The sequence below is a fragment of the Mastigoproctus giganteus genome, chromosome 5 (genome assembly GCF_048544385.1).
Source record: "Mastigoproctus giganteus isolate SK-2022 chromosome 5, ASM4854438v1, whole genome shotgun sequence".
NCBI lineage: Eukaryota > Metazoa > Arthropoda > Arachnida > Uropygi > Thelyphonidae > Mastigoproctus > Mastigoproctus giganteus.
This window is the reverse complement of record NC_143579.1, coordinates 183545428-183572081: the sequence shown is the minus strand read 5'-3', so window position 1 is coordinate 183572081 and position 26654 is coordinate 183545428. Positions and strand designations below refer to the sequence as shown.

General features: G+C 36.1%; 1 protein-coding gene across 1 annotated transcript in view; it reads right to left on the bottom strand.

The window, feature by feature from the left end:
- Window positions 1-13474: 13474 nt before the first annotated feature.
- The window catches only part of LOC150085907 (cytochrome P450 3A56-like), a 47838-nt gene continuing 34658 nt past the window's right edge, over window positions 13475-26654 (bottom strand). The window contains exons 10-14 of the mRNA XM_090373575.1: window positions 25818-25978; window positions 25200-25288; window positions 21086-21229; window positions 17691-17853; window positions 13475-14361 (exon numbers count right to left, since the gene is read on the bottom strand). Coding sequence (XP_090229701.1) covers window positions 14179-14361; window positions 17691-17853; window positions 21086-21229; window positions 25200-25288; window positions 25818-25978 — 740 coding nt within the window. The 3' untranslated portion in view covers window positions 13475-14178. The remainder of the gene's footprint in view (window positions 14362-17690; window positions 17854-21085; window positions 21230-25199; window positions 25289-25817; window positions 25979-26654) is intronic.

The window sequence follows — 26654 nt, the reverse complement described above, 5'->3', positions numbered from 1 at the left end:
AGCGTGTCAGACGGATTTCTTTGGTGTTTGTCGGAAAAGTTCTAACACCTCTTGTGATCTCGTGGATGTGTGAAGTCTTCCTGGTCGTTGCCTGTGTACATTTTGCACAGTGTCATCCGCTTCAAATTTATCACGAATATGCGAAATTGTGAGACGCGTTGGTGGTTCAGTGTGGTATTCACTCCGAAACTGTCTCTGGACTTCGTTGATATTTTCCGACTTCCAATACCACTTCAACACAAATTTCTACTGTCCAAATGCAAGTCTGGTTTTCTCCATTATTACCAACTTGCAACTGAAAAAAAAAAAAAGGTTACTGAGTTATGGACTAATGAAGTGTGTATACATTTTTTTTTGAACACCCTGTATATGTTAAATTTTAATTATTAAATTTTTTTTATGGGGTGCATAAATCCATTTATTTAATCATTTCAGGGGATTATACTATCGAAAAGTTTGAGAACCCCTGATTTAAAATATTCTACATGCATTTTAGGATTGGTTTGTCTGTTTCTCTGAACGAAAAACCCGAGTTTTCGGCATGATGATGGCGTACAGCTCTTGCTCAAGACTGACTAACTCAGCTATCGTTCAAAAAAAAAAAAGATCAAAACACCTTTACATTTTGACGGGATTGGAATTCAGACGTTTTGCCACGCAGTGTGATACGACACCGAGTATAACCAATGCATTATCCGTGAAGGCTTTTAGCATTTTCCATAGCAAATGTAATAGAATGGGAAAATAATGCAAGGCTGTGGACTTTTTCTTCATCTGAAAAAACAAAACAAAGCAAATAAAAAATCAATTGTACTTTTCCTATTGTGAAAACGTGACCACCCAATCCCACCTTTAATTGTAATAAACTCTGGATCAGCTTGGAAAGTGATTTATTCCAGTATGCAATGGCTCTTCTTTCGGCTGTCCGAAAGTAAACCTAATGAGATACGATCATCTGGTTCTTATGTTTGCGCCATCAAGTTTTTATCTCTCCTACCAGAAAATATATCGCCCTCAATTATTTTACTCCTCACCTTAAATATTTCTTTTAATCAGGTCATCCTCTAAGGTCTATTTGTCAAGTTTGTAGCCCACATCTTCTAAGCCAGTGTTTCCTCATCTTTTTTCATGTACAACCACTTTTTTATATTTGAGGTGGAGGCCTGAACCATAAAACATTAAACTACACATGCAAATACTGTATATTAATAACAATATCGTATGTACTATAAGTTAGGTTGCTATAGGAATACCTATATGTGCCATCACTGTTAACAGGACTATTGCCTACCTAAAAAAGAAAAAAGCACTGTTTTACTGTCGTGTCCCGCGGACCACTTTCATAAGTAATGCGAACTACAAGTGGGCCACAAACTACAGGTTGCGAAACACTGTTCTAAGCTACTCCTCTCAAGAACAACAATTACTAATTTGGTTTATTTTCTTTGAAATCTCTTAGGAGTTCTAATTAGATAGGCTTACACAGGTATACAATTGTCCAAGTGAAATGTCCTCATTGTCTTACATAGAAGAACAACGACATTCAGCTCTTTACACCATTGGATAAAATATTTTGTATTTAGTTTTTGTCCTGAACCACCTTTAATTCCTTCTTTACAGTCTGTAAATTATTCCTCAGTTTCTGTTCTTCTGTTCAAAACAGTACATTTTAAAAGCATTAGACCAGTGGTTTTCAACCTTTTTTTAATAACGGCACCCCTAAATAATTTATTTTATATTGCGGCACCCCTACTCAATTTTCTGCCTGTTAGATCTCTCTGTGTGTGTATATATACACATAATATTAAAAAATATATATGTTATTTATTATAATAATATAATTATAAAAATTTGCATTTCATAATACAAATTATATATATATATACAGTATATAATTTTATTCTTTATATAGAGGCACTAAGTAAACATCAATTATTGATCACCACAAAATTAAAAAGATACTGTACACCTTTTTATAATGAAATAAAGAAATTAAAAAATAATAATAAGTTTAAGTAACTTAAACCCAAATTACGTGGCATCCCTGGAATGTTGTTGCGGCACCCCGATTGAAAACCACTGCATTAGACCTTAGTTGTCATTTTTCAGACTATTTGGGCAATTCTGGGCAATATAGCCTGATTCTGGTCATTAACCAGTCTCCAAATTTTGAAACTATTATCAAACTGTCACGCCGACCGGGCTAGCCGGGTGGGTAAAGTGCCTGCCTGGCAACCCAAAGGTCGCGGGTTCGAATCCCGCCTCGGGTTTGGATCAAAGTACTGCAAAAACCTTGGGAGGTGCATTATGGCCACAGAAGCCGATGCGCCAACAACTACCCAAAAAAAAAAAAAAAAAACAACCTGTCACATACTCAGTTGTACATCGCTTCATTGTCATTAATGAAAATTAAAAAGAAAAAGAGTATGCCAACAGCGATTCAAGAGGGATTCACTTGCTATGCTAGTCCACTCTGAATTATGACAGCTTATGACTACCCTCTACCACCAGTCCTTCATGAAGCCTTGATCCAAATATGAAGTCTCATTGCCTTTTGAAACTGAAGCCTCATCATATCGAGTAACCCCAGGGGCTCACATCTGGTGAGTATGGGTTTGGCACACCCAGGGTCCTGAGCTGGATATCATCATTCTTCCCTTTCTCGGTGATTCCCTTTTACTTTCTTTCTCTCTCTCTCTCTCTCTCTCTCTCTCTCTCTCTCTCTCTCAGGGTAACTGGGGAATTTTTTTTTTTTTGGCTGGTGCAGCATAAGTCTCAGGCTTCCTTGCACCATATAGCTAATAATAATAATAATAATAGTATCCACTGAGGTTCCTTTGGACACTACCCGCATCAGTTATGCACTGTTATACCTGTATACTTCATACCACCTAAACCCTTGGTGTGAATCTATTCAAGGGCATTCGAACTGTGTTTCCTCTTTGATTTGCTTGAATAAATCACCCAGTTCGTTAAAAAAATCTGATTTCCTCTTGGTGCATGAAGTTTAGAGTTTTGTTCCGAGTCAATTAAATAAATCCAAATCGCCTAAAAGGCAATTAAATTTCCTTACCCATTTTAGTGTATAACCAGATTTCGTATCATACCTTCACAGTCGTTTGACCCATTATAGGTATCACTAATCGTCCACACCGTGAATCTGATTGCTTCCGAGCACTTTAGATAAGAAGCATAAAACCTCACTAAATCTGTGCGCTGGATACTGCGCACAGATTTAGTGAGGTTTTATGCTTCTTCTGCGCTTCTACAGCCATAATGATATTCGTCGTCGCTGATTTCAGTATATCATCACGTTTCAGTTAGCCCTATAAGATCACTGGCTGTAGAAGTGCAGAGCTGAAATTCAACCCCATGAGCCTTACACGATCTTTCTAGGGCCGAATTGATTGACAAGGCTCTCATCATATACTTCCTCCTATAGTGTCTGGGCAGTTTTTTTTTTTCAACATTGACTTGCACTTGTTAAGTAAATTCGCAGATATCCTACACTTAATGTCGTTAGTGCCAACGTGTACAACGATATCACCTTTTGTGCCCTTAAAAGATGATATCTGCTGTACAATGTCATCAAGTTTTGCGCCTGGAAGACATACCCTGGTCCTATTTCACCTATCCTTTTTGCGCAATATATTTCCTGTTTCCTTGACAATTGAGTCACCGACGATAACTAGCTGCTGTGGGACCAGCGCTTTCCTGCTCTGAAGATTGCCTGTGTTCCCTGGTGCACAAGACTGAGCTCTGGCATTGAGTGTGATGCCAGTTGAGAGTGTGATGTGCAGATGGGCAGTTGAGAGTGTAATGTGCCCCCCCCCCCCCCATTTTAATTCTTTTGAGGGCATCTAACCGACTCTTCAAACTCTCACAGACGCCCATCAGAACGCTGGGTTGACGCCTATAAGCCAAATGTACATAACTTATCGTGGTATACCTACAATTTGGGTGACTACAAAAATTTAGCAGCAAACTGGCAAAATAACAGCTGTTATTTTGCCAGTTTGCTGATAAATTTTTACGTTTGTATAAATTTAGATCATTTGAACCTAGCTAAACTAGCAAATAATAAACAGAAACAGATAGCTTTTGCCAATTATTGATTGGATGCACTGAATGGTGCTAGCCCACGTAAACGTACCAATCAATGTATTCTAATATCAGTAATTTCCCTCGTTATCATCATTTTATTTTACTTTAATTTACTTGCATTTATTTTATTTTATTATTAAGTATTTGTTTATTTTTAGGGTGTAGCAAAATAAACTAGCTCAGACTATCTAAGTCTTTTCCCCACATGACTCACTTGGTATTCTTTTGTACTGAATACGTTTATTCTAAAATCATATTGGCCTAAAGACTAACACTCTGTATGCATAATACATGCTTATTCTGTTAATTTGGCCTAAGGGCTCTGTCTATTGTATAGCTTTTACTGTACTTTATACACTGTTCAAATCCTTTATCTTAAATCTGCATCATGCATACTATCGTAATTATTTTACAGACAGATGTAATGTTTAATCAATAATTTGATGGCATTAATTTGATCTAGGACTCTTTTCCTACTTTACCCATTTTTTCTGTTGTGTTAAATCTGTTACATATGAGAGTTACCATCTCTCGTTCTGCTTCTGATAGCAGCTGTTATTAATAAGGAATTGAAGTAATAACAATATTGTAACCATAAAATTAAGCATAAATATACGCGATATGTTTTATAAACCGAACAAAAATCATTGAATTAAACAAGTTTAATTTAATAATTCGAATTTTTTCATTACTAAAAAATATCTTAGAATAAATACACATACGTTGGCGATGCATGTAGTTTAATCATCACAAACTTAACATTCTAAATGAATGTGCATTTCCAAAGTTTAACGATGACAGGAATGGTTTGGTTTCCAGTGCAGCAGTAGGGCAACGAAACAGATAAGAGCCTAGCATCTCTCTCCAACTGGTGTTATGTACTAATTTTCTGCATTCTCTTTTTACTGTGTAATAGAATAAAAATTCCAAATCATTTTTATTCTAAATGAAGCAAACTCCTACATTCTCAATACCATCAACAACACAAATGTTACGTGATTAAAATGATGAAAGCTATTTGCACAGCCTGATAAAACTCAGCAATAAAAATATACCTGCGACAATTCAATATGAATCGCAAAGAGCGATTCCCATTCAGATCAAATTCATCCTGTGACATGGAAAACATTGAACTAAAGACAGTCTTTAGTTCAGTGCTTATTGAGCCGACAGGCAGTGAAAATACTAAATATAAATAACTAGACTACTATAAACAAGGGTCAGGCTTCAGAGCAAGGTTCTTACTCATGGATCTTTGCAACAATGAGTGATAGACAGGTCTAGTCTTTTTAGGTACTGTATATATTAAACATAAAAATTCCTAATTTTCACTTCAAAGGAGGTGTCTTCTTCGCTACACCCTCGTCCTAGCTCTAAAATAAGCGAAACTAAAGCAACTTACTTGAATATTCCAGCAGGAGCAGAAGAACAGCCATAACTTGATTTCCTGGAGGGTATACACTCCCAGGTTATGCTGTATCTGGATAGAATGATCAGAATCTACCCATTCACTGATCGAGCTACAATTTCCCACTCATTTAATGCTGGAGGCAGCCATTACACATCGATGCGTTCACAATACGAAGAGCTAAATGAATTTATAGTCCAAACACCAACAAATAAAACTGCAAGTATCTCGCACACACGGAGATAACTAAAATGGCAGGAGAATATTATGGAATAGACTGCCACATACCAACTCACCGTTGGCATCAAGATTTTCGCTTAAAAAGTAAAGTTTAATCCAATTCAGCAAGCCATCATTATTTTTATGAGTATTAAACGATTCCATATTCGTATGTCCTAGTATCATAGCAACAGAGCAACTTTCATGTAAGCAACATGTTCATTCGTCACACAACACAATTAGTTGCAGTACACAAAATAAATTATGAGCATCATAAATTAAAGGTAAAATTATATTATATTAATATTTCCGAGTGGATCGTTACATTCAATTATTTCTAGCTTTTTTCTTGACGGTGGTAATTGCTTGATTTTTTTTGAAGATAATGTGCAGTAAACTTGGAGAAATAATCTGTTTAATCTTACGATATTTTTTTCATCTTACATAATTGTAGTTTTACTCATTTTTTTTTCTTAAATACCGGATGTTTCATGATATGTGGGCCGTACTACTTTCAGGATCGATTTTCATACAATCAGCTGTTCAATTTTGAACAGTTATGAAAGCTATGACTGTTTCTATTAACAAAAAAAAAAAAAAAAGCAAAAAATATAACTTGAAAGTATCCCGCACACATGTTGTGTAGTTTTCAATAGTAAGAAATAACAAAAATAATAATGCTTGTAGAACTTTTCTTAATCTTATTTATTACAGTTTGTCTTGGAAACACCATAATCAATTTTTAAAATGCAAACAGCCATAGTTCCGTACAGTTGACAATTATACACATGTTTACACGAACTCTTTTATTTTTTATTTTTTTTTTCAGTTCCTTCGAAGATCCTGGCTCATGTTATGAAATGCTCTGTATATACAAGATTGCATTGGAAAGGTTGGGTTGATGCCTCAGCACGACAATGAGATATCAGAGATAAGATGGGTACAGATCACAATTGATAAAGAACCGTTTCATACCACACTGAATTTTGAGAGGGGAGAGATCTGCACCAATTTAAAAAACTAATGGGCAAATGGAAATTAGCCTCCAATATTTTAACTAGGATGGCTTCCTAGGTGCAAAGAGGACGTTTTTAAACGTGTCAGTGTACAGCTTAGGAATGCTCTCACTTCAACTGTATAGTATAAGAAACGAAATCCCTGTTTTTACAAAATTCTGTTTTATTTTTAATTAAACACTTAATACCAGTGTTAATTGTATTAATTCAATTCATAAATCTTCCATTATATACAATGTATTGACGAAGTAGGCAAATTCATATTAATAGTTACTAGAAATGTGAATAAATGAATATCATACATATAGATTGAAGCCAGTCGATTTCGGCAATAGATTCCTTTTGCCATCAAAAACTAAAAATGTAACGTTAAGATATCTTTTCCTATCAATCAAAGCAATTTGCTTTTATTTACAAACTAAGGTTAAAATATATATATTATAATAATCACAAGTAACGATACAAACATGAAAAACAAATTCATGCATACGCGCTAGTGGTGAAACTATCATCTACCTCTTCCTTCTTCGCGAGAATGCCAAACAGCACCCACGTCATCTAAAACAATCATAGGTTATCAACCGTTGGACCTCCTGACTCTTCTCTTCCCCAACGGTTACGAACTTGGCGGTAATGTAGTTTTATCTCACAGAGAGAGAGAGAGAGAAATTCATGAAATGCGCAGTCTATGCAAAATTAGTATGGATGACTGAAAGTAGACCTGTGCATTGGAATAACCAGGCAATACTGCTAGGTGCAACTGCCTACAATGATTTTCAGAAGATTCTTTCTGGCGTTCATAGTAACCTCCAGTGAACAAGGCGCCTCCGTAGCCAGGTGGGAAGGAGCAGCAGTGCGTAGCACACGCTTCTTGATTAGTCCGGCGTTCGAGCCCGTCACCACCAAATACGGAGGATGCGGAAAGGTCAGAAAATGACCACCGCATATCATGGAGCAATATGGCCTTAGTTGCTAATGTTCGTAAAAACCAAATAAAAAACAAACCAACAAACAACATCCAGTGACCAAGAGTATGCTACGAGACACTGGATCCTTCCTGTTTTGTACCAATAGTGTAAGCTGCCGGTCAAAAAACAGGATGGTTTCAGTGTCTCGTGTGATTTCCTATATATGTGCACTTTTCCATCGATGCTGAATAATATAAATCGGGACTCACCGAACCATATGGCTTTCCTGCATTCCTCCTGTCCGCATCCTTTAAATTCCTACCACCGTATTATCTATATGTTCCGATTGCAGTTCGAGATAATTAGCTTCCATGGTCCCGTACTCTTACAGTGCCTTCTATCCAGGACTCTCCGATGGTGCCTTGTAATGGTCCGGAATTAAATGCAAGATGGGCATAACCCAACAAAGGTAAAGGGACAATGTACCAATAGCTTGCTTTATCTGCATTTATATCTCTGTTGCGAGCTGCTCGTTCCCAAATTTCTACTACTACTAATAGTTTTCCGATTTTGTAAATGTTCCTAATCTAACAGTAATGATATTGTGATCTCGTTAAGTTAAAACTTGATAAAACTGTTATATATGGTTATGTTAGAGGAGATTTTTAACGTATTAAACAGGAATAACATAAATGCATACAGAATGGAGTTGCCAACTTCCCAATAGGTTAATCACTTCGCAGACTTTTACATTTCAATTTTTCCTGCAGACGTTAAATGTTCCATCATTTGTCGACTACTACTAATTAGTAATAGTCGAACACTAATTAGTGGGTCTCGACTACTACCTGAAAATGTAAGGTAACCTCGCTCCATCAGCTTACATTTTCGGCTGCATGTGCGTCTGTTCATGAATATTTTCGGGGAATTTTCGATTTGCTAAAGACTCGAATGACACTGGTCTTCAAAGACATGAAAAGTGCAGCCATCTCCTCTGCTATATACAGGCGAACTGACCTGAACACTAATTAAGTCACACAGTTTTATAGCACTTTCTTGAACGCTCCAACATTTTACATAGATTGCCAGAACCTCTGTGTTCCTAATGAGGTGGACAGGCAATGTAACAGAGCTTCACCAATGATTCATAACTTTTCATTTCAAACACGACGTTAACCATGCTTTTCATTTCAAGCACGACGTTAACCATGCTTTTCATTTCAAGCACGAGGTTAACCATGCTTTTCTCTTCTGTGATTATTTGCTTTTATGATTCGTCAGGGATATCTGATTTGCATATTTTTTATTACGTAGCTTTACTCTGGTATTGTTTTCTGGAATTATTATCAATGCCTTTTATTTTCTCATGGTATCAATATTTTTCATTACAAATTTCAACTCTATCTGATCAACGATTTCATCATGTAGGCCTCCAAGGAGACGCATTCTAATTATACGAGTACTACTATTCATTTTGTTTTTGAATCGCTTCATAAACTATTTACTAAAATAGCTAATAGCTACTCGAGAAGTAGGATTATGTGTCTATCATTTTGGACTATAAAGGAAACAGGGAATTAATAATATGAAGCCAGAATAATGAATATTAAATTCACTCATCAGATTTGTGCATAATTACTACATTCAGCTGTACCGAAACGAAAGGTACTTCTCATCAGAAGCGAAAACAAATAACAATCTACATTTCTGGCTTTCAGTCATGCCTAAAACTCTCGCCGGTAGCCCCCTGGTTTCAATCGATCGCTATCTTTCCCCATTCTTTGGAAAAGATAGGGTTTAAATTCAGTCAAGACGGACATAACTTCAAGTTCGAAACCCCTAATGAGTTAATGCACAGGAACACCAAATAAACCAGGCTATAAAAAGGAAGCTGTTGACCATCCATGCGAAACGTATTTCCATTCCTCATTCTTTAATATGACTTTCTTAATTAGGTTTGGCTTCGGTGATTTGAATCCGATTTGTTCCCCCCACACCACACAACTCTTTTACTTTCGATGAGATTTAACGGTTTACCTAGCGTCAAAAAAAAAAGAAAGAAAAAAAAAAGTTGTGCCCAGTTTGTATAAAAGATATCTGAGATGGTCTTTTCGTTTCAGATTTTTTTTCTGTTTATGTCTATTGTCTCACAGACAATAAGCGCCAAAAACAGCTGTATAGGGAGTGGTAAAAGGTTCCTTATGAATGGTCAATAGTTCCCGATTTATAGCTTGGTATATGTGGTGTCCCTCTAGTTATTAACTTGAGGTTACGTCCAATGTATCACCTGTGTATAAAATTGACGAGATAACAGCGCCTTGTGCACTTTATTTATGTCATCCCGCGAAGGTGGCATGAATTTTTGTAAATCGTCTGGTAATGGTGATGGATAGGGTGATCTTTAAACAGGTCCCAAATGGAAAAAAAATCCTAAGGTAACTTGATCGTTAGATTTTTTGCTTGTTCCACTTTACCGAAAATCGCTATTTGCATTTTATACGAGTCAAATACTAGTCACCAATAAAAACTTGAAGACCACGACTTTCGTTCAATGCTTGTTACGCTTTACTAAGTTACTTTTCAATTAACAATTGTACAGAAATTCTTTAATGTGCTTGTTTCTAATCGCACTAATTTTGTTATTTATATTTCATTTTACCGTGTACATGAAGTAATTGGTAGTACTCTTAACATCTGCATCGTATTTATTATAACCAAATTACATGGATTTCATACCAATGTCATTACACTGGTCAACACCAAAAATGTTTCTGGCTCGAAAATAGTAATTTCTTCTTAATTTCAGCATGAGAAAAACGAATATAACATTTAAAACTCTTAGTTCCGCGATATAGCGCCTCTTATAATTTAGGGGAATATTGGTGAATACTAGGGAATTTTGGAGTTTGGAGAATAAATAGGTTGGCAACACTGAAACAGGAAACGATGCACCATGTTTTTTTTTTTTTTTTTTTGTTTGTTTTTTTTTTGGATTTCTGTGTATTTGTGTTTCTGTGTATCATTTACTTTGCAAGTGATGTTCATTTCTTTTTTTTTTTTTTTTTTCAGGTTTATGGACAAAAATTACGTAAAAAGCCAGGATGCCACGTAAATGCATTAACAATTTTTGTTATGTGTGCAGTGATGTGACATTTTCCACTCAGAAACGCCAAATGACTCCACTTGTGAAGACAGCCTACTACCATTATTTTGGCTGTAAGGTAGGGGATGAAGACAAACCCTGGAATACCCCAACGTCCCGTCAGCTATCCGACCAGTGGCACATGGGGAGAGTCTGCCTGTACCTCACCCTCCAGAAGAGTACACTTTGGAGTCTGATGAAGATGGGGACAGTGTGAGGAATGATGGTCAACCTGGGCCTTCAACATCACAGGATTCTGATTTTGTGCCAGAACCTGAATCGCCGAGTGAGTCACACAGAATCACTCAAGGTGAACTAAGTGATCTAATTCGAGACTTAGATCTATCGAAAGATAAAGCAAAATTTCTGGGATCAAGGCCCCCAACAATGGACTCTTCTACAACCAAAAAGAGGCCGCCGTAGCCTAGTGGTCAGGCGCGCGGGTGCATAAGTACACGTGCCTTGAGTGACCTGGGTTCAAGCCCGTGACTACTGAATACGGTGCTGTTTCTTGTATTCTATCTATCTTGTGAACTCCTCTGACCGTTTGGTCGTCCCGGAGTATAAACAGAAAATTTATTTTATTTTATTTAAATGCCAAGTTGTCCGTGTACAGGAGCATGCAGAATGCTTTGACTCCATATTTTAAAAGGGAAAACAACCTTGTTGCCTGCTGTTATGTCGATAGTTTGATGACAGCTTTGAATGTGGAGCACAACCCGCAGGACTGGAGGCAATTCATAGGCTCATCAAAGCTAAGTTTAAAAAAAGCTGTTTTGCTCCACAATGGCAACTCTCTTCCTTCAATTCCTCCATGCGAAGGGCGGAGATGGGAGAAACCCCTGGTGCCGTCAGACAACTAACACACTGTCCATATGAAGGAAACATATGAAAATATAAAATTGAAATTAATTCTGAAAGCAATGAAGTACAAATACCACTAATGGCAGATTTGTGCTGGGCATGCAGTTGAGGTACAAGAAGTACTGCTGTTTTCTGTGCGAGTGGGACAGTCGAGCTTGGTTCTCACACTACAAGAGAAAAGTCTGGCCTATAAGGGAAAATCTGTACCCCGGAGAAAAAATGTCCAGCACAATTCTCTGGTTGATCGAAGCAAAATTCTTTTGCCCCCTTTACACATCAAACTGGGACTCATGAAGAACTTTGTTAAGGGGATGAACCAAGATGGAGAAGCTTTCAAGTACCTGAGAGGACAATTTCCACTGTTGAGTGATGCTAAGGTTAAGGAAGGAATCTTTCTTGGTCAGCAAATTCGTGAACTTTTAAAGGATGAAAACTTTGAGCGAGTCCTTCAGGGTAATGAGAACGCAGCTTGGCTTTAACTTCCTGGGAAACCGAAGAGCTGGAAAGTATGTTGAGACTGTGAACAACCTTCTAGAAAAGTATCATCAATTAGGCTGCAACAGGTCACTGAAAATCCACTTTCTCGACTCTCATCTGGACTTCTTCCCTGATAACTGTGATGCAGTGAGTGACGAGCACGGTGAGACATTCCACCAAGACATTTCAGCAATTGAAAGATATCAGGGTAGGTGGAACGCTTTTATGCTTGTTGACTACTGTTGGACAGTAACAAGAGATGCCCCAGAAGTGGAATTATTATTATTATTATTATTAGCCATATGTTGCAAGGAAGCTTGAGGCTTATGCTGCACCAGCCAAAAAAAAAAAAAAAAAAAAAAAAATTCCCCGACTTACCCTGAGAGAGAGTGAGTGTCAGAAGTAGAAAGGAATCACCAAGAAAGAGAAGAATGATGATATCCAGCTCAGGATCCTGGGTTTGCCAAGCCCATACTCACCAGATGCGAGCCGCTGGGGTTGAAAACAAGCGACAAGAAGGTGCTGTCATGGATAGGCCACATTTTGAGAAAGTACTTTCGGTTCCGAAAGGCCTTCGAATGAGGTCTCCGTAGCCGAGTGGTTAGGAGCAGGAGTGCATTAGCACACGCTCCTTGAGTAGACCAGGGTTCAAGCCCCTGACTGCTGAATGCGGTCGATCTGCCAATCCGCAATGGACCAGCGTAGCAGATTATGGTTCATTTCCCTCAACATGAATTGTTGAGGAGGCTTCCATCCTGCAGTGGGTTGATAATGGCTGCAGTTTACCTTTTACCATCGACTCCTGTGCAGTTTTCTTGTGTTATTGTTTTTTTTTTATGTTTTAATTAAACACAACTGTGATTTATGTTCTATCAAGGAAATGTAAATGTGAGATTGCTTTAATATTACTTTTCACTTCGACTACTACTACTGAAATTACTATATTCTTAGACAATAACGAAAGTACTGTATCTCAAAAACTAAAGCTAATAAAAAATTTCTTTAGTCATATTCGTTTTTCTCTACCCAAAATTAGTAAAGTTTACCTATTTTAAGAAAGGAAACAAATTCAAAGAATTTTTTTGTTTAACAGTGATTGAAACGTAATTCAGAACGACAAATGTTATCACAAAGACATACACAATAAAAGAATATTACTATATAAAATGTAACAGAAGTAAAGTAATTACTTCGTTCTCTTGTACAACCTTCGGAAAACTATCTTGAAACCACGATATCCTGTTGCATTTGTTAGTGCAGTACGAGTTAATTCACGTTTGGCTGGCTAACATAAGATGAAATTTCTTTATTGCCATTCACTCCGCCAGGCCATTTTTATTTCATGCAGATAACATCAATTGCACAGATTATCTGTAATTTTAAACATTTGTATGAACAGTTCAAATATATTTTTCGGGTTCTACGTACAATTTACCTATATTAAAACAGTTGAGGTTTACACAGCACCCAAAATAGACGAAATATCCAAAAATATACGAATGACAAGCACCTTGCTGGCTCATGTGGTAGTGGACTGAATGTCAGGAATATGCTTGTCAACAGGATCTGGGAACTTGTTAATAAGAGCATTGAGAACGCAGCTTTCAAAAGCCGAATGACAGGATATGGACTACATGGTGGAAGTAGCTTAAAGTAGATCTTCATGGTATTTAGACAGCAGCTGCAAAAATGCATCAATGGATATACTAAGTTGTGGAAAGAGAAATCTGCTAAAACTCAGAGCTGATAAATTTTTGATTGTGTGATCGCTGTGATGAGATCAAGGGTACAGATGCTTGACACCATTACCAGTTATGGGTCATTGAGATTGTAAAGAGATATGTCGCCATCACCTAGGATAAGCTCACTGCAGTACTAGTTTCTGTTTGCTATTTTTTGTAGTGCATTGCAAGTGAGCAAGGGCCCGAATGTTCTACTTCAGTAAAATTAAAGTTGTGTAATAAACAATAAAAGACTATCATCGAGCCAATGTTCGTACTATAATTATCAGCATTACGTCATATGATGATCAAATGTTCCTTAAAGACTCGATTCTTCGTAGGATTTTGTAATGGATTCATTTTTTCCATCCTGCTGAGTCAAATATGAGGTAGCTTCACAGGAAGATTCTTTAGTGGCCGGAACGTCACTTCTAATCTCCACCTTTAATTGCACTGCTTTTGGTTGCAAAAGACCCTGACCAGTGTGGAACTCGAGAGGTACCTAGGGAGAAACAGAATGACTTATTGAGAACTGCAGTGTTTTAAACGAGTGTTCGTGGAAATGAACATATTTATTAACTTATTAAAAATACAAGTCATTTTGGATTTCACTCTCAAGAAAGGAAAGAAAATACGTGTAACAATCCGAATTTATTGAAGTGGGCATACATTGAACATAGAGGAAATAATACACATATTGCTCTTCAAATTATTACTGCATAATTCTTGCATTTGCGAAATGGCATTTTCGTTCTGGAATATTTCATTACTAACTGGACACAATACCGGAACATTGTGATGCGCCTACAGTCACTATCACCATTCATGACACCACTTCAAACTGATGCATGTGATCAGCTCAGACACGAGAAGCTTATACAGTGCGGTACAGCCGTATAACCGCATTGCGGATAGTTGTGCTTTAAGTATATTTCATCCAGTATTAAAGGTATCTGTAATTTTACATAATTCTTCTTCAGTTTTTGTTAATATCACGAAAAGTCATATTAGTCCCGATCATGGAGTACTATGCTCCAACCTGACTTGTCGCCACTAGGTTTTCCAGTCGATAACCATTGATTACAGGCCTTCCACGAAATCTGCACGGACAATCCATAAAAACACTGGGTGTACTTCCTGTTATAAGTGCACTAAAGTGGGTGTACTTCCTGTTGGAAATACACCCAATTAGTACATCCAGTGCATGAGCACAGACAATCATCATCTGCATTTTCCACAGTAAAGCACTAATCACGACACCACGAATACTAATAATTTTTTTTTTTTAAAATCTGTTTATACTCCGTGACAATCGCATAAATATCAAAGGATTTCATAAGATAGAATGATACAAGAAAATGACGTATTTAGCAGTCATGTGGGTTTGAACCACGTGTATCTCTACACCTTCATACTTGACCACTAAAAAAAGGTCAAGTACGATGGTTTTGTCACTTAACAAGTGACAGATTACTCCCTTTAAATACGACACGATGCACTCGAATATCAAAATATATATTTTGATAGAGCAGTATAGTTATTTCATTTTGTTCTCTTAAAGTTGATAAAATGAGGTCATACTGGTTCCGGAAAGCTTAGCTACATTATAACGAACCAACTCAGGAGTTTACTTTTGCAATCTCCTGAGTTGGTTCTTTATAATGTAGCTAAGCTTTCCGGAACCAGTATGACCTCATTTTATCAATTTTAAGAGATATTTTGCCTAGACTGCGAAGGAGTTTACTGACATATGGGTTAGTGCATTGCATCATTTTTATACTTAGTAAATGTATAAAATGATGCAATTCATCATTTTATATGTTTACTAGTACGTATAAAAATGACGCAATTGCACTAACCCATATGTCAGTAGACTGAAAAAGTAGTTAATCTGATATCTAATTCTATCCTGAACCAATGATCTATCACAGGGAATACAAATAATTGTCGACATAAAGATACTTGATAAAATTATTTCTCAGAAAGCCAGTGTGTAGCTACTTCCTGAAAAATTTCAATGAGATAGCAATAGGCCAACAACAGAAAAGCAAATCTACACATCATAGAAACAACTTTATAAACAGAGCCATCTTCACACTCAGCAACACACTGGAGATTGACTTCGTGGGTTTCGGAAACCTCCTAAGTCATCTAAAGAGTTCGATACTGGATCTAATCGTGCCAAAAATTAATCGCGTGTAATTTCTACTGAGACGTTCAGTACGTGATTCCTGAATTAGTCGGAATATTATCATTTAGAAAACATTTCACAAGTTTTCTCCTTTAGTACTGACACTTTGGGGCCATTTGCATGTATTTTCATTCCATAAATGGTCTGGCGCCTCCGTAGCCAGGAGCAGTAGTGCATAGCACTTGCTTCTTGATCAGACCGGGGTTCGAGCCCATGACCACCAAATACGGAGGATGCGGAAAGGTCAGGGAATGACCACCGAATATCCTCGGATCAATATGGCCTTAGTTGCTAATGCTCCTAAAAACCAAACAACATTCCACAAATGTTTAATATAATTTAACTAGCCCTTGTATTATAAATAGGCTTCGCTGTTAAGCAGATTTGTATAAATAAAGAAATTCTAATGCATCAAATATATTTCTTCCGTCAGATGGGGAAAAAAATACCTGAAATCGGCTTAATTGGTAAAGCACATTCATTTTTAGAGAAATTTATTTGTCTAAAAATTAAGGTCCTTTCATAAAAAAAGAAAAAAATTTAAAAAAAAAAAAACGACAGTATTGCTGTATTTCGTTTGTTTCTTTTCTGTTTAAGCAACAATTCTGAATTTGCAAATCACCAGGTCATGGTGCAAGTAATTTGTAATAACCAGTTCCACAATAACTTTCGTGCATTATGGCGTTAGTTGCCAAAGCACCACAGAAAATAACTACAATAACTGTGATTGTCGCACTGTGGTAACACTTTGGTGATATATACAGACAAATAAGCCATGGCTTGGGGCCTCACTATTTAAGGAGGATCATGGCCATTTCCTTGTGTGAGAATAAATATCTCTAATTACATATTTTGGGGCCTCATTATGTCTAAATCCGGTCCTGATTGATGACGTACTACTAAGATCAACTGTTTCGCAATACCAAAAGGAATGATACTTAGAACTATTTGTATTATGCATATATATTTACACTCCAGAAGTAATCTTAGAGTTCTCCAGGAACTGCTTACGAAGTTTTGTTTGGTTGATACATTTAAACATATCACATTCTGCCCGACAGTGGTAGGCTGCTGTTTTTTGATTTTTTGATCAACGATTTTGCTAATCTTGGAAAAAAAAAATTCACTCCGAGCAAGAATGTCTGAGTCCAATATTGGCTCGATGTTTCCGCCGATAAGAAATTTCAGGGTTTCGGCAGGATTTCTTATCTGCCGAAACCCTGAGAACTCCTTGCAGGTTAGTATTACTACCCAACCAAAATTTCAAATTTATCGAATTCCGTTTATGTGCTTGTTTCACTCCGTGGATGAGTTAGTCGGTCTCAGGAAAAGGTAGCAAAGTATTTTTCTCCAGAAACCTTTGGCCCAGCAAAACAGGCAAGCCAACCAGAGAACACACGCAATTTATGTACATAATACACAAGGACATATGAGGTAATCCTCGGGTGACCCTAATATGACAGTTTCTTTTTTAAGCCAGGGATAAATGATATTAAAATTGACAAATATGCGAAACTAATAAGTTTTCTAAATGTATTTGAAAAGACACAAAGTTATCATTCTGTAAATGAAATTTTTGTTTAGATTGTAACTGAATGAAGTTTAAGGACCGATTTACTGATCTGAAAAACCAAACTTACCTTGGTATCGGGACCAACATGGAATCTGACATGACGTAACACTTTGGCTAAACACAGCTTGATTTCCATCAATGCAAACCTCATTGCAACGCAGTTCCTGGGTCCTGCTCCGAAGGGTAAATATGTAAACGCTTGTCGTTGAGCTTTGTTCTCTGGAAAAAATCTTAAAGAAAGGATGAATTGTCAGTTACGTATTATACAGCAAAGCCGAGACTAAAGTATTATAATGAAGGCACTTATACGAATTTTTTTTTTGCTTACGAATGATGCAAGTTCATAAGATATGGTTTGTTGGAGAGGAAGGGGCACAATTCTCAACTGTAGCCTTGGGTGCAGAAATACCTCGTCCCAACTCTGGCTATTAGGGTACCAAAACAGCACTAAAATATCGAAAGGCTACGATATTTCTTTATTTTAATGATCGAATATCTGATCAACCACCTAATAAATGCTTCAGCTATTAAGTAGTGTTGAGCAGAAAGACGATTAATACTATTGTTCAAGTTTAACATGGATACCAGTCGATTACATTAATAATGTAATATGAAAGATAGAAGGAATGTAAAAACACTAGTAATCTTTTTTTTTTTTTACAGAAATATATAATATGCTGAATTTAAATATTTCCACGTAGTCTCGATCATTGATATTATTCCTTAACATTTAATGCGATTATTATTAATTGAATTCTGAACTAAACACAGAATTTCATACTAGTTTAATTGAATAGGTCTATTATCAAATTCGATTTTAGAATTTCAGTCCTACGAAGCCTAATGAGATAAATCGTTTCACTGATGACGGAATGACTAATATTTCAGAAGCCGGAATTTAATCAATGTATCCGAACAGAATTATCACAATTCATTATGTCATTTGTGAATTTTCTAACACGTGTGCGGGGAAACCTACATCCAGATTCATTATTTGCAGTTACAGGATTCAACTTCTTTTGTGTTCTTGGTGACGGTATAGTGGTTTCACCACTTGTCACTAGTTTGGAGACATCTGAGACTGAAGAAATTCTTAAACCTCAAAAGGGCTCCTTTCAGTTGGGCTACACGAGCAATTAGCTGATCTCAGACAAAGCAGGAGTCTCCCGCTCCCATGAGTTATTCCAGTTATTTATTTATTATTTTTTTTTTTTTCAGAACACACATCAGCAAATTGCTCTGTATCCAGAAATTTTTGGCGAAATAATTACACGATAAATCATGTGAACTGGTACAGTATGACCAGAATAGGCGAAGCGCCAAATTTTTTCTCCAAACAAAAACAGTTTCGTTGTTATGACAGTAAGAACGCCCAATATAAATATAAACTATCAAGGCACCTAGCACAATACACAGCTATAAGTTCTAAGACCACTTTTTTTAAGAATGATTAAATGCTGTTTTTGACGTTAAAAGTGTTTTTACTGGGGTTATTCCAAAAATTTTGTAACGAAAAACCGTCATGAGAAAAGCGTTACGGAAGTGACGTCATCTTCAGCTTCCGATAGAAGCGAATTAGTGTAACTTGTATTCTTGCAACAATTTATCTTCTACTGGACTAAAATTTAATGAAATTTTGCACGGAGCTTCATCTTAGCTCTATACTAGAAGAAAAACTTTCAAACCTCTGAAAATTGCAGTAATTTTTCCAGGGTAGTAGAAAATATGAACATGTGATCAAGGAAATTTTCCCACGCAATAAACGGGATAATGTGGACGTATAGCATATCGTTGGAAAACTGAGGAATTTAGAAACAGAAATATTAAGGTTTTATGATACAAGAAAACTTTCGAAAACGCATCTGGTTTCAAGTCACCTGGTGTTTTCAGATTGAATGTATTTTTTTAAAATTTACAATTAAATTCTGAGGCTGGAAAAGAGTTCTGCACATTTATGAAAACATTCTTCAACTTGGACATGTCATCAGGTCTTTCGATAAATAAATAAATTAGTCGTGAACTCCTCAATGTAAAAATTATATATCCTACTTTAGTCATCACACACCAATACTTTCAATAACCGATATGTAATTATTTTTAATAAAATAAAAACATCGTTACATTATTATCCATGAATTTTATTAATATCTGAAAATTAAAACGTTTTTAACAACTGACGATGACTCTTAAATGTAAAACACGTTAAATATGCTAGCGGCAGGACACATTATGTACCTGCTACAGAATTATTATTATTTTTTTTTTTTTTGTTAGGCATTTCATCATCTGGTTCAGATATATTTTCAAAAATATCCTACCCCTCGCCTTATATGAACTCATTATCACAATTTATTGTACTAGATTAAGTACTCTTTGATACAACAAATATACATAGGTCAAGTAGAAATAATTATGTATTACATTTCGCTTCACTATTGAGAAAATTTCCGCTTTATTTTTTTTCAATAAATTTACAAATCAAGATTTTGAATTACTTCCTACAGGTTTGTAAATCTGGTGTATTTCAACGGCATGGGTTTAATATTCCAATTGGATAGACTAATAACTTATCTCTGTCTGGCTTAGGATTATTTACTTTATAAATGACATTTTACGGTTAGTAATCTTGTGGGCAACTTTAATTGTTTATACAGTACAATTGAACTTCACAAACCTGATAACCCATTTTCTGGAAATTATTTAATTGTTTATGAAAACAGAAGAATTAAGCAAACTATTCGAAAATCGGTAAATTTAGATTTTGGGCTAGCCTTGGCCCAAGCAACGAATCACATCTGCTTTTGCATGTTGGAGATTTCACTCCAAAGCCACAGAGGTTTTGACTTGCATTCCAACCATGTGGGGAAAATAAGTTAGGTCATGGGATTGTCTGTTGCCATTTGTGATCGCGACTAGCCACTCCCTGATAATTAAACATTGAGAACTCAGAGACGACAGATGAGAGAAAGTGTGACAGTAACTGGCTGTTTTCCTTTTAGTCAGTTGTTCTCCAACTGAGGGCAGTCATACCTGAACCTTTGGGTATTTGGTTCATCTGCTTAGTCTGTTGTGTGGCTTCAGTGTCTGATACATTCCATCTTATCCTATTATTCTGAATTATTCCATCTTATCCTATAAGAAATAAAACCATATACATTAGGAATAATTAACTGAGAGCTGGAGGACCCGAATTTATTAGACCTCCATAACTCACCTGAACAGTTAACCCTTATGCAATTTCAGAAGTGGAAAAGATGTAGGTAGAAGATATTAGAAATATTGTTCGCACTTGCACTAAGTGAGAAAATGTGATAAGAACTATACCCCTTGTTTTGATGCTGAATTCAACAACCAGTTCGAAATATTCTGCAGCTTGTGTTTCTCACGTAGTAAAAGTGAGGAAAATATTCCTTATTATTATTTGAAGAACTGGATACACGCACTGCAAATTTCTACACGTACCTGTCAGGAATGAATTTTTCTGGTTCAGGATAATGTTCAGGATCATGGTGGATGGCATACAGTGGAATAGAGACTATCATGTCTTTGGGAAGGACTAATCCAGTTTCTCCCAATTTGTACTCTTCTATAACCTTTCGATCTGTGCTGTAATAAAACATGGTTCCTTCAGAGTACAGAATTAAAGTTATCTCTTAATAATCTTGTTAAATCGGAGTTAATTGATCATTCCCATCAGATAAACAGGGTTTACTCTGAATGGGATTAGCTTTTTTAATTTCATTATTTAATTTTTAATCTTTAATTTTATCAGAAAACTTAGGAATCTTGCAAGGTCTAATATAATTAGGGAAGGACGTAAAATGGTTATTTTCCATAAAGAATAGTTTCCCATAAAGAAGTGATATTAATTCCATAATTAATATCACTCATATACCACATGAAATTAATAATATAGTTTATTAAGCTAATCGCCTAAATCACTATACAATTTGAAACCTGAAATGTTTCAGGGAGCATTGGCAAGGGGAGTCTGACAGCAGCATGGTCTGGTGATGGGAGTCAGTAAGAGATGCTTGAAACGTCACTTAATTGTATACTGATTTAGGCGATTAGCTTAATAAACTATATTATTAATTTCATGTGATATATGAGTGGTATTAATTATAGTAATAATCTTAATCTTGCAAGGATTTTACCATTACTCAGCTGGCTAACTTTACGCAAAGATATTTTGGATGCCAAGTGAACGAAGCTCCACTAGTAGCGAGTCCACGATCTTCCTATTATATACAGCAGGCTACATCTCGTGATAAATCCTCTTTGGCATGTATCTTGTTATGTTTATATGATAAAACTCAAACAAAACATATTCCGACATATAAACCGACTTTCGAACATCCAAAAATTGCCTCTAAAACATTCTATCGACTTATATGCTTCCCACAAAACTTGACCTTAAATTCATCAGCTGTCCTAAACCATATATTTCAGCGTATAAGTCGACCTATCAAGCACTAAAAAAAAAACAAATCTTGGAGCAAATTTAAGGTTGACTATATCATCCATCTACCCGTTCACGTGAATGCGTACAACTCCTGTTGAAAACTATTTTTGGCAGTTTTTCTTCTGAAATAATCATAGGAATTAAACCATACTGTTTAACTAAAAGTACATTTTCGAGATTGTAAATTTTTATAACAAACATTTCCATATTGAGACATTGATTTATAGAGAAAACGAATGTAGTACAGTTATGTAATCAAAGCCTCCCATGTATACATATAGTATCAATAAAAAAGATGTCACGTCATAATCTACGGCCATAGATTTTCGTTCCATGATCATCTACATGAGGAAGTGCTATAGACCTTACCGCTTCCTTTTAGAGTTTATTGCGTAGTATAGTAAAATGTCAAAGTGTGCATTTAAATTAATGAGCATAAATAACTGAATTAGCAGGAGAATTTGATGCAAGAAAGCATGCTTATATAGCATGAGCCAGAAAAAAAAAAAAAAAAAACTTCTCATTTCACGCAACTATTCGCTCTAAACGTTTGTCCAGTTCTTGAATTTATTTAAGCTATTAACTTCCACAACGACAAATGGAAGTTTGTTCCAGCAATCAACCACCCACTGGCTAAAGGAAAATTTCTGAACATCTATTCTACAACTGTCTTTCCTCAACTTGAATTTATTCCCCATCATGTTTGAAATCTGAGCAAGAGGAAGAATCCCTTGAACTGACCTTGCTCAAACCATTCAAGGCCTTATACACCTCAATTAGATCATCTCGCAGGTGCCTAGTCTCCAGACATTGCAATTTGCAGAATTTAAGCCTTTCTTGGTAAGAGCACTCCTTCGTTCCCCTCACCAATCTCGTTGCCCTTCTCTGTGCTCGTTCTAGCAACTCTACATCCTTCCTAAAATGAGGCCTCCAGACCTGTATGCAGTACTCAAGCCGTTGCTCACCATTGCCTTATACAAAGGGATCTCTACCACACACTTCATACATTTCCCTGGGATTACTGCTACCCATATGCATTACTTTGCATTTGTCAAGGTTAAACTTCAGTTGCCACTTCTTAGCCCATCTGCGCAACTTTTCTAGATCATGTTGCAGTAGCATACTGTCATTGCTAACCCTGCAAACTCGGACCTGATATACTTTCATCAATATCATTGATACATATACAAAACAATAATGAGCCTAACACAGAACCGTGGGGAACTCCACTAATAACATTAGTCCACGAAGAGCAGTGTCTATTGATTACCGCTCTTTGGCTTCTCCCACTCAATCATCCTTTTATCCATTATAGCAACTTGCCCTTAATGCCATACTGCTCTAATTTGTACAGCAGCCTTTAATGTGCAACAATATCGAAAGCTTTCCTGAAATCCAAATATATATGATATCAAAATTATTTTTTTGCATCCAGTTCCTTTGTTACTGCATCACAGTATCCAATCAAATCGGTCAGACACGATTTCCCCTTAACAAACCCATACTGTGTCTGAACTATAACTGCAGTCTTGTCTAGATGATCCTGCATCGCTTCCTTAACCAGTGACTCCATTGTTTTCCCTGGAATAGAAGTTAGATTAACAGGTCTGTAATTATCCCCAATTCATCCTTTGTGAATTGGGGTTACATTTGCACATCTCTAGTCTGTGGGAACCTCCCCTGAGTCCAAGGATGCTCTCATTATTATGGCTAAAGGTTTGCTTACTTCCTTTGCTACCTCCTTTAATATAACTTTGCATACTGGATAGGTCCCAATCCACCCTTGGTGCCTTTCTTATGTTTAACTTCAACAATTTCTCCTCCACTTTGCTCTCAGTTATTACGAAATCATTTAGCTCTTTGTTAGAGTTTGATAAAGTTTTGGCATTTCCCTCCCTAAATAACTCCTAATATGTGAATGTAGATGCAAAATACTTGTTCAGTTTGTCAGCTATCTGAGCAGGATCATCAACAGTGGAACCATCGATATCAAGTGGACCAACCTGATTCATCCCCTTCCTTCTAGAATTTACATAACTAAAGAACTCTTTGCTGTTTTTCTTTGCATCCTTTGCCAAAGATTTCTTGTAATCTGCCTTCGCTTGCCTAACCTCCTTTGTGACTTGATTGCGACCAGTTTATACCTGCAATAGGCAAGACCTGTCGAGCCTAATAATTTATATGCATCCCGTGCATTTTTCTTCTCTGTCACGAGTCTCATTAGTTCATCCGAAATCTATTTAGTCCTATATCTTAAATATATTTCTTAGTTAGTATGAAAAGCCTAGTAGCTTCCAAGATTAATTCCTTGAAAGATATCCATTTAGAATTTGCTGTTGGTAACATCAGCTGGTCCCACTCTATAGAATTTAAAAACTGTCTGAGACCACTGTAGCCACCTTTACGAAAGCAAAAACCCTTCCCTTTACCCCTGATGGTAGTTACCTCTTTGAGTAAATCCCACTTCAGCACACTGTGATCACTGCCACTTAGTGGTTCCTGTATCTGCAGATTCTTAATGTATGAAGAATCACTACTGATAATCAGATCAAGAGTATTACTCCCTCTAGTTGCCTCCCGGACATGCTGCTGTAGAAAACAATTATCCAATAAATCCACAAAAGTCTTAATAGTGTGCTAGTGACTAACCCACAAGTTCTAGTCTATATCTGGGAAGTTAAAATCCCCATTACAAGACATTCTGATTTACATGGCCCACTCTATTTCACTGTACAATTGTTCGTTATACTCATCAGAGTCATTAGGCCTATAACACACTCCTACTCTCATTTTTGCCTTCCCAGTGCTTATGTCACACCCCTAATAAAAGTACTAATTCCACTTTTATTAAAAAGCAGAATTAGGAATCTGCGATTCTGATCCAGTTTTACTGTAATTTCCCACCACGAGAAGATGCAAAGGACGACTGTTGAAAAAAATGGGATCTACTTATACGGCGAATATACAATGCGAATTTTCAAGGATAAAAATAGAAGTAGACTTATATGCAGGATTGTAAAGTATTTCTTTAAGTCATGGATAGTGTTGTCTTCTTATGTGTTCCCCCATATTCAAACAAATAAAGATTTAATAAAATAAGAATGCGATTACCCTACGGCTGGAGGATATATTCGGAGAGTTTCAGATACCACACAGTCCAAATATTTCATCTTTTGAATCACATCGTAGTTTAGTTCACCCTATTGGTAATAAAATGTGAATTAATACAAAATCAGCAAAAACAAGGAAGAGACAATTTAATGCTAATTATACAAAGTCATAAAATTAAATAAAATATTTCACAACTTGCGAAACTAAAATCTTGTTTTTAATAAAAGTATAAATATCGACACGGATGTGAATTAAATAAAATGAACAACAGAATACTGAAATTATATTTGCTCAACAAAAATCTTAATTTTAATTCCAAATGATATGCAATTAATGATAACGATGTGCAATATGGGATAGTGCACTAATTTAAATTCCAGTGGTGCATAAAAACTCAATGTTATTTATGCAGCAGTGACCACTTGGAGTGCAAAAGGAAAGGGGGAAGAAAAATAAATTTCTTGCCCATAACTGCATAAAAATCATTAATTTACTGAAGAAATAATAGGTAGTATTAAGGTCTTATTTTGACAATGTTCAAAAACACTCATAGGCCTGTAACTATTAGCAATGAAACTGTGTTTGATCACTGTAGTGGTACAAAAGAAGTGCACATACATATTCTTCGATGGTCCTGTCTACTTCCTCGATGAGTGTTTCTTGACAATCAGAGTTCAAGGCCAGGTTATACGCAGTAAATGAAAGTGTAGATGCTGTAGTGTCGTATCCCACGAGGAAGAAAAGAAAGCATTGTGATAACAGTTCGTCTCGTGTCAGATCTGTAATACAACCATAAAGAAGCATTAGAAAATATATCTTCAGATGCAACTTTAATGTACACCAATATACTACTGAGAATTGGGAAGGCGGAGAGAGAGAATCATCATTTAAAAAATATGGAAATATATACATAAAAAATTATATTGCATTATACCCGTCAGAGCCGCAAACCCATGGGTTCTCATTAAGGAATTACCAATACGACTTTACTACAAATTGTTATGTAATTAAATTTTTATAGATATTTAGTTTCAAATTTAAGATATGGATTATAAGGTACACCAATTTTCTGTACATGGGAGTACAAAAATATATTAAATGTATAACTAACAACAATTCACAGTACTCTCATTATTGCGGTTAGTATGATGTTTGTGGACCTTGCAGGAACAGCACAATGAATTCCTTGAGATACCAAACTTAAACTCGATTTTACAATTGAGTCAGTATCTCTCATGTGTAAGAGAGCTATATATTATTTATTTACTTATTATTTAATGTAATATTTGTTTATTTACATATTTCTCACACACACAGACAAACCCTAAATTCGAACGAGAAAGCTGAGAACACAGTATAATACATTAAAATGTATACAAAATTAGGTTTAATGAAACAGATTGGAAAATATTTTTTTAAACATAGATGAGATAAATGAGTATGATCAAAGTATAG